This window comes from Micropterus salmoides, unplaced genomic scaffold (assembly GCF_014851395.1).
Source record: "Micropterus salmoides isolate LMB-PRFRI ecotype aquatic unplaced genomic scaffold, ASM1485139v1 Ms_hic_scaffold_7, whole genome shotgun sequence".
NCBI lineage: Eukaryota > Metazoa > Chordata > Actinopteri > Centrarchiformes > Centrarchidae > Micropterus > Micropterus salmoides.
Genome location: NW_024044459.1, coordinates 18486873 through 18496421, shown reverse-complemented (window position 1 = coordinate 18496421; position 9549 = coordinate 18486873). Strand labels below are relative to the sequence as shown.

The 9549-nt window shown below is 37.8% G+C and overlaps 1 protein-coding gene across 1 annotated transcript; it reads left to right on the top strand.

The window, feature by feature from the left end:
- Positions 1-6742: 6742 nt before the first annotated feature.
- On the top strand, positions 6743-9224 carry LOC119891122 (lymphocyte antigen 6G-like). Its single transcript, XM_038702458.1, has 3 exons — positions 6743-6897; positions 8741-8848; positions 8987-9224. The coding sequence occupies exons 1-3, from the start codon at positions 6852-6854 to the stop codon at positions 9139-9141; spliced, it is 309 nt and encodes a 102-aa protein (XP_038558386.1). The 5' UTR covers positions 6743-6851; the 3' UTR covers positions 9142-9224.
- The last annotated feature ends 325 nt before the right edge of the window (positions 9225-9549 follow it).

Genomic DNA, 9549 nt, shown 5'->3' with positions numbered 1-9549 from the left:
GTGCTGAGATCACGCAGGCGCTTAAATGACGCGGATAGCGTCAAGCCAATCAGATCGTTTGAAGGGATCACCGGTGTTGTGCCGAATTCTGTCTGCCTGCCGAGAATTGCATGCACCTCATGGGTGCTAACGGTCATTTATGCTGAGAAAAGAGGTGGATGCAAATCTCGGCAGGTAGCCTACAAAATTTGATCTGCCGAATTATGCATCCACCTCTTTGGGTCCTTCTCAGACACTTTGCTGTGCTCATTGATCAAACAGCATTATTACCACATATATTTACTGAATGTCAAGGAATGGTGCTTCTACTAAGTGTATTAAAATATTAAAGACTCCAAACGTTCATAAAAATATATACTTCGAATCATTTATCACCATTGATGAAGCCCACACAGAATATTACAGCGTTTAAAAGCAGTATTTGGAGGTGCATGTAATTCTCGGCAGGCAGGCAAAACTCGGCATAACACCGGCGCTTGTGTCTGCAACTTGAAGACAGGTCTGATTTCAGAAAACTACCTTTTTTTCATTTTACGAGAAGATTTATCGATCTGATGTACTATCTCTAATGAAAGCTCCAAAACACACGTGAGCTCGTGAAACGAGCCAGTTTAAGTTTACTAGGTCGACTAGTTCCAGTGCTTTTAGTGGAAAAAAGTAGGTTCCAGTAGGCTACTCTCCATTCACATATTATAAATCTAACAATTCAACTGTTTCACAAATATAACCGTGATCTTATATTACACCCATGTGGTTAAGGTTTGATTAGGATTCATTTTAGTCATTATAATTTCAGAAAATAGTATAGACGAGTTTATATAGCCTAGCTTGCCACCAGCAGACTACAATACACATTACAGGTGGACAAAACAGCCATTTAATTTTTGTGGGTTGTTTTCATTCTTTAAATTATTGTGCAAGAAAAAATACTCATTACGTGGTGATTAGTCTCTGATTTGTTAATGCTCAGTACTAACTTGTCATAATCATAACCGTTTATGCAGAACAAGGAGCTCAACATTTGAAAGGTTTGGTGATTGCTGTCAAAAAGTTGTTTTTCTCAGATTAGGGGTGTAACGGCACAATTGGATGATGAGAACAACACAAGATGATCTTTTAACATTATTTTGAATAAATATTCAATGCTGTAATATATGAGTCGGGGGTCTGGTAAAGTCCCGCCTGGTTTGCTTTAATTGCCATTAATGCACAAATTCACCTCTTGATTATTCTCAAACCATGTAAAAACCACAGAAATATGTTGTCAATAAGCAATAGCTACTACTCCGGCTAAATCTGTCCATTTTTACTATTTTTACTGAATATACAACCAGACCAGTCATATATAGTTTATGTATATAATTATAATTTCTATCATATCTCTAAAGTGCTAATTCATACAGTAGCCTCACGTCCTTATCCATGAGTAAAATCTATATATTAACATCAGATTTGCTGGGAATATAATATATATAATATATATAATAATAATAAATAATAAGCTTGACACACTCAGGGTTTTACCTGCATAGAGAAATTTTTGGCGCCCCCAAAGAGGGAAGGAAAGGAAAATCCTCTGCGCCAAAATGATCAAAATTGTCGGGGGGAAACAACCTTTCCAATCCTCTCCGAATGTGTTTTAATAGCCATTTATCAAACAACTGTTGAGCAAGCACAACATAAACTTAAACCAGGGGCGTAGGAGCGACTTTGAACCTGGGGGGGATGCTGAAATGCTAGGGGTGTTCGGGGGATTTTTTGAATAAAGCACTTAAATGCTCATTTCTAATGCCTTTTGAAAACAGAATGTACTTATTAGTGTGGCTGAAAGAGGGTCTTTGTAGTGACAGAAGACTGGAGAGGGGAGATTATGAAAACTCGAAGAGGGAGAGGGTCAGAGAGAGGGAGTATAATATAACTAGAACAAAACCGGCTACATACCACAAAAACCATGGAACAGCTGCTAGTTAATGTAGCCACAGTACAAATGTATTTAGTTATACTGATGTTACACTTGATGTAGCTGTCTGTGATATTTCCTGTGTCTCACTTGGCCCTGACTCTCCCTGCAACAAATGTTTGTGAACACAGAACTGTCTTCAGTGCAAACTCTGATGACATGCCGTTGGAATATCAAAGTCTTTTTACTACGTGAGTTTTAGAATTTACTGTCTAGTTGCTATCCATACAACTCACAAGCTCGTCCTCCTCAGTTTTTATACTCCTGCTCCTGTGACCTCTGTCCTCTTCCTCTTAAAATACTGCAGGTTGCTCATCTCTGTGAACATTTTGATTACTTTTAAATTGTTTATGGACACGTAGCAGAGACACAGACACACAAGGCACAAGTTTTTAAGGTCAAGGATAGTCACATACAGAGGCAAAAGAGTGGCCCAGGAGTTTGTCCCTGGTCTACCCGCTCTCCAGACAAAGCATTTGTTGTGGCCTCTGGGTCTTTAGAGACATTTATTCCTGCATTCTTGAGAATTTTATGCAGGTAGAGTACATAACTAAATGAGCCATTAAAATACATTTTCAAAACTAGAAACACCTCTCTAACTTTCCTAAAGTAAAGTAATCACTTCAGCTGAGACCTTGAGTCCATAACTAAATAAGCCATATCATCATCAATCTTACCATAAACTGGTGCTTTGGACTGTGGTTCTGTTCTGTTCTTGCCCTCATCTCTGCTCTCTGTCTCATGTTCACCATGACAGCACAAGTACAGGTGCCGCTGGTCAGTGGCAGGTAGAGTACTCAAAATCTTTACTCAAAGAAAAAAACAGCTGCAACATGGTCATTTGAATGCAGTTTGCTTTGCTGGTTATTATAAAATTAATCTAGTGATCATCAGACTTGGATGTTACAGTGTGAAGTTTACGTTTGCTCTGCAGAGACTAAATACGCTTTTAATGTGCAGTTAACTGAATGTGAAAGTAGGTGCCAGCCGGCTTGTTAAAGAGAGACGCAGGCTGCTTTCCAGCACGGCCAGCAGTGCCATGGTGTGCGCTGGATTTCAGTTGTTTCAGTAGAATAATAAAGTCTTAAACTAAAAAAGTTATTTGCATGATTTTCTAAATGTTTACATCTGCCCAGAATTCTTTTTTTTTCTCCCTTAACTTTTCAGCACCACATTTGCCTTCTGTCGCATGTTTTCTATAGGCCCAGATGATTTTTGTCTGCGTTTCAACCATTTAATCATGTCTGATGCGAACTGGGTGACTTTGTCCAGTAATATACTGTCTAATGAATTTTTTCACTATTAACCATTTTAAAAAGACAGAAGGAGTTTAACTGGCAGACGAGCAATGCACCAAATTCAAAAATGAGAACCAATCAAAGCCATCAAGCCATCACTTTATTAGTGGCCTTGACAGCCAAGGACAGGGGCACCGTCAAGGGGTGGCCAGGATTGGCCACAGCTACCCTGATAAAATCGAGACAAGAGAGTCACATATGCATAAAATTCTGTATAGCCTACTGAGAGTCGGCTCCCATCGTTCATTTAAATAGCCGGGACATAGAACTGATATTCAGTTATGGCTTTTGGTTTTGGTGTGCTACCCCAGGATTTCTAGTGGCCACATCTGGCCACCCATGAAAAATTCCTTGGGGCTCCACCGGCCAAGGACAAGAGATATGGAGCTCTTCGTAATTCCAACATGACGTATAAGCATTAGAGAGAACGACATTGTAGGGGATACATTGTATACTTCATAGGGACAGTAAAGGGATAAATATTGTGAACAACACAGTGTCATCACTCCATACTGGTGTTGCCATTTTCTCCTTGGCAGAGCTTAAATAAACATTACTGTAAGACATCCTGAGTTTCCTGAAACCTTTTTCAAGGTACAAGGTTGTTTATTTATTATACAGCACAAGGCTGCAAAACGAAACAAAATTTGTTGTTCCTTCATGCTACACATACAACATATAATTAAGTGTATATATTAAAATATGGTAACATATAAAATAAAACAAAACAATATATACAGTTATTTGTATACATACTGTACACTTATACACCCAAAACATTCCACAGTGCATTTTTTTATTTTGCATCTGGGGTGAATGTAAACAGCAGCAACCAGATGATAATATGAAATTATATATAATTATATAATATTTCATCATTAAGGGTTGACCAGCTCACAAGAATTTCCTTCACAATAACAATGCTAAAGCAAAAAAATCTGAAAGTCTTATGAACTAGACCAATTGCATTGATCTAACTGAATAATAATGACACTTTTTGGTAGACAAAGGCTGAGTAATGAAAAAGTAAGGTCACTTTAATTTACTTAATTAATTACATTAATTAATACAAGAAGGAAGTGAAAGTGCTGTCTCTGTATTTGTCGAGACAGCAACTAACGGAAGTGCTGAAAAATAAAAGCTTTGGTATACAGTGGCAGGAAAAAGTATTTAAACCCATTGGAATTTCTTGGATTTCTGCATAAATTGGTCATAAAATGTGATCTGATCTTTATCTAAGTCACAACAATAGACAAACACAGTGCTTAACTAATACCATACAATCAATTATATGTTTGTTTTTATTAAACACACCGTGTAAACATTCACAGTGCAGGGTGGAAAAATTACGTAAACCCTTAGATTTACTAACTAACTGGTTGACCCTCCTTTAGCAGCAAAAACCTCAACCAAACATTTCCTGTAGTTGCAGTCAGGATTGAACATTGAACCATTCCTCTTTTAAAAAACTGTTTTAGCTCAGCAACATTCTTGGGATGTCTGGTGTGAATCGCTCCCTTGAGGTCACGCCACAGCATCTGGGTTGAGGTCAGGATTCTGACTGGGCTGCTCAAGAAGGAGTGTTTTCTTCTGCTGAAGCCATCCTGTTGTTGATTTACTTCTGTGGTTTGGCTCATTGTTCTGTTGCATCACACTTCTTCTGTTGAGCTTGGCGGACAATTCTCCTGCAAAATTTCCTGATAAACTTTGAAATTCTTTTTCCCATTGATGACAGCAACCTTTCCAGGCCCTGAGGCAGTGAAGCAGACCCAAACCATGACCCCTGTTGGGAGGAGGTTTTGATGTTGCTGTGCTGTGTGTGGTTTCAAAGTAGTGCTGTGGAACATCCAGGTGCACTTTTGCAAACTTAATACGTGCAGCAATGGTTTTTTGGACAGCAGTGGCTTCCTCCGTGGTGTCCTCTTATGATCTCCATTCTTGTTTAGTGTTTTATGTATCGTAGAGTCCTCTACAGAGATGTTAGCATGTTCCACACATTTCTGTAAGATTTTTCTTAACCTCACTGAGCATTCTGCCCTGAGCTTGTGCCGTCATCTTTGCAGGACAGACATTTCTAGGGAGAGTAACAACAGTACTGAACTTTCTCCATTTATAGACAATTTGTCTTACCATGGACTGATAAACATCAAGGCTTTTAGAAATACTTTTGTAACCCTTTCACGCTTCATGCAAGTCAACAATTCTTATTCTTAGGTTTTCTGAGAGCTCTTTTGTTTGAGACATGGTTCACATCAGGCAACGCTTCATGAAAATAGCAAAATGGTGTGTGTTTTTTAAAGGGTGGGGAAACTCTAACCAACACCTCCAATCTTGTCCTCCAGGTTGGCTGACTGCTGACTCCAATTACCTTTTGGATAAGTCATTAGCCTATAGGGGTTCACATACGTTTTCTATTTTGCACTGTGAATGTTTATACAGTGTGTTCAATAAAACATAAAAACATATAATTGTTTGTGTGGTATTAGTTTAAGCAGACTGTGTTTGTCTGTTGTTGTGACTTAGATTGTGGTGACATTTTTGTTTCCCTCAGAGAAAGTAATAATCAATCGATTAGACTGAAAACTGATTAGACTAAAAATTTATTTACGGAATAATAAAAGGTGAAAGATTTACAAAGGGATCAGATAACAGAATTTCTAGAACAAAATACTTCTGTTCCAGATTAAAATAGACTTCCAGAACATAAGATATTAAATTTTCTTCAAAAGGTATTGTCTTTTGAGGCATATCAATTAAAGAATTTAGCCTTATTAAAAGGGCATTTTTACCTGTCAGTGGATGATTTGAGAGCACCCCCCGTCTCTCGCTCAAAGAGGGATCTAACTGCCTCTCCCAACATTTGATTTTTATAACCCCTGAACATACCACATCTTAGAAATGGTGGACAAACTGTGCAGTAACTAAACTCCTACTCCTTATTGGATAAAAAAACACAGCTTTATCCGCCATCTCTTACTGTCCGTGCACACTTATGAAATTTCCTTCTATTATAGCTAGTCTCCTGTTTTCAAACAACCTAGTTTAATCAAATGTCTCTATCCTCAAATGACCTGCTGTGTCAGATACTAAACTGATTTTAAACTATATGTGAACATTTATGTGTACAGGTTCTATGAAGTTCAGATGCCAATATTCCACAAGAAGATCAGATCACATTTTATGGCCAATTTATACAGAAATCTCGGTACTTCTGGACCTGGTCCAGCGTGATCTAGGTTTTAAAAAGCAGTGACATCTCCCTTTTTTGCATTTTCCCTTTTTTGCATTTTCCCAAATACAATAAAGGTTTTACAAACTTGAAAGTGGGTTTCAGACAATGTTTAAGGCTTCACCTAAAAATGTCTTTAATGCGCTTTCACAACATGAAAGCGCGTTAAAGAGGATCAGTCACTCAGCAATGTAAATTAAGTAATGAGGTCACTTTAGGGCTGCCATTATTTAGGTCACTAGGGAGAAGGCTTTGTGAAGAAATGCAAATGTTCTGAAAGAGGAAATTTTGGACTGAAAGAGGAAGGCTTCTCTCCAGTACTCTTCACTTAGCTGGTTAACAATCTGTTTTTCTCTTGTTCGCAATGCATCTTTACGGAGCTCTGATGCTGTTTATGACTCTGTCTACAGGTAAGAACAAATTTGACATAAGCCTATTAGCATGGTATAAACCTTTTAACCTAAAGAAAAGAAATGTGTTGATGTTTAAAGGTTATTAGAAAAGGAAGTTAAAGAAATACTTCCACATTTTGGGGAAATACATTAACATTTAGGCAGATGCTTTTGTCCCAAGCGGCTTACATTAAGTACATTTGTCAAAAATAGGCTTATTCGATGAGGAGATTAATATCACTCTCATACTGTAAGTATGAAACTATAGCCAGCAGCTAGTTGGAAACAGTAATTAAACACATGATGTCGGGTTTGTTTAATCCTTGCTAAAAACCATACAGTCAGTGCTAAAAACCAAAATGTAAAAACATCTATTTATAGTAGTGAGAGAAGTATGCGTCAGACTATTTCTTGCTCTGAAGCAATGGCTTCCAGTATTCACTTGATAACCTCATGATGGCAAAGAAGATGCCAAGAAGCATACTTCCCTAAAAAGCTCTTTACGGTCAGTAGGTCAACATGGTGCTCTTTTGGTGTCCCAGCCTGACAGGGAACTCTTGTACATTTCATTACTCATCTCTCTTTCCCACAGAGGCATAAAATGCCCCTATAGTGGCTTTAGTGGCTTATTGCCCACTAAACACAAGGAAACCTGCCTTAATGTCACTTATAGTCTGATATAGTTAAATAAGCTCATGATTTCTATACAGCACTGTGTACATGTCCATTTTTTAAGGCCAGGAAAAACAGGATAAAGGGAACGTGTGATTAATGTTCTGTTCAAGGCAGAGCCAAAACAGGATGAGGGTTTTGTCAGAGGTTGACAGAGATGTAATATAGTTAAAAATTAAACATTATATATTAAGTTTATGTCATTTGAATAATAAGTACAGAGTACATGTAATATCTAGACAGGTTTAATGTAGGGATCTGATCTCTGATTACGATTACATGCTCTTTTGTTTTCGGCCTAAGTGAGGTTGAGTGGGGAAAAAAACTGATGTTGCAGTTTTCCAGGAAAGGGAAGGAATGTTTTAGCCATCCAAAACATATTTATGCAATACCGGAAGAACTCAGTTAAGGAATTAGGAAACTACTCTTGTTGCCAATCTGTGGCACAGTTATCTGCCAGCCATGTTGTCACCGTGGCATTTTGGGTTGTGGGAGCTCTATATAGGAACCAAGTTGGGTGGGGCTGATCAGTCTCTCCCCTACCGGTGAGGGAAAACTCCTTGTTAGATCTGCCGCCATGACTAGGTAATATGTAAATTTTAGAATAGGCTAAATTCTTTAATTTGATCTTGCCAAAGAATATTTAATATCTTCCATTCCATCCAGTCTTAGGCCTTCTTGTTATACATTTGTTCTATTGATGCCTTGTAAATAATTTACTTTTATCCTTCTGTAAATAAAATTATTGTTAAACTTTTAGTCAATATAACTGTTGTTGTGTATTATTTCCATGGGGAAAATGTCCCAACACCCCCAAAATTGTTAGAATAATAAGTACACTATATAATGTTAAACTATTCCTTTAAACTCAGTAGTGTGCTAGTAGGGTTAATAACTTTTTATTGAATAAGTTAATACATGTTATAAGACATAATTTGCAAGCAACAAGTCAGAAGTTTGATTGTTTACTTACTTAGGGTACACTGAGGTGGTGTCTGGTTCATGTTTGCAGCTTGTTCTCTTTTTCTCAGAACTTGTGTTTTCACATTCTCTTAGTGGAAATGTTTCTGTGGGTGGAAAGTTCTGCAAGCTGAGCTGAACAGTGTGGTCTTGCAAAACAAAGGAGGTACAGACCACAAATGATATAGATGGCATGTCCTAAACTGATGTGTTGTGTATCTCTCTATAGCATCTGGATTAAGATGCTACACATGCACTGCCACCAACCCTAAATCCTGCATAGACACCAAATCTTGTCCTGTCATCTTCAACCGTTGTTTCTCTCTCAGAGTTGACGGTAAGTTGTTTTTTTTTTCACATTAGACATTGCTACATCTAACGTTGAGAATTCTAAGCACACACCAGAACCCATCATCAAATAGCTGATACAGTATGATGCTGTACTGAATGAGAGTTTCCCCATTGTGTTTTGCAGGTTATGACATGATTACCAAGGGCTGCCAAACCAGCATAGCATGTGGTGGTGCCATAGCTTGCTGTGAAGGGGACTTGTGTAACAGTGCCATATCATATGGTCACAGTGTTATCCTGCTGCTGGGATCCTCAGCCATCATCACACTGTTTCTTTGAGGCTCTGGAATATTGTTATTTTCTGGGGGTTTTCGCTGACCCAATCTGTACAACTGAAGAAGAATAAATAACATTTAAATGAATAGTGTCTCCTGTACGTCTGCTTCGACTGACAACAGATATTTATTCAAGACACCCACAATATGATTGACAAATAAACTTTTATTTCTGATGCTGTTTACAGTAAACAATAGATTTATTATGAAGTCCTAATTAGAAAGAAGAGTGATATAACAGGACGTAAAATATGACCATAAAAACATGTATATATTATATGGTTAGTTGTGCAACCTTAGAATTTACAAAGTAGCACAGCAGGCAAGGAGAGCTCTCAGTTCTCCTCAGAAATTACAGTTTTTATTTTATTATTATTTTGACGTAGATAGACATAAAGGCTATACAAACTTC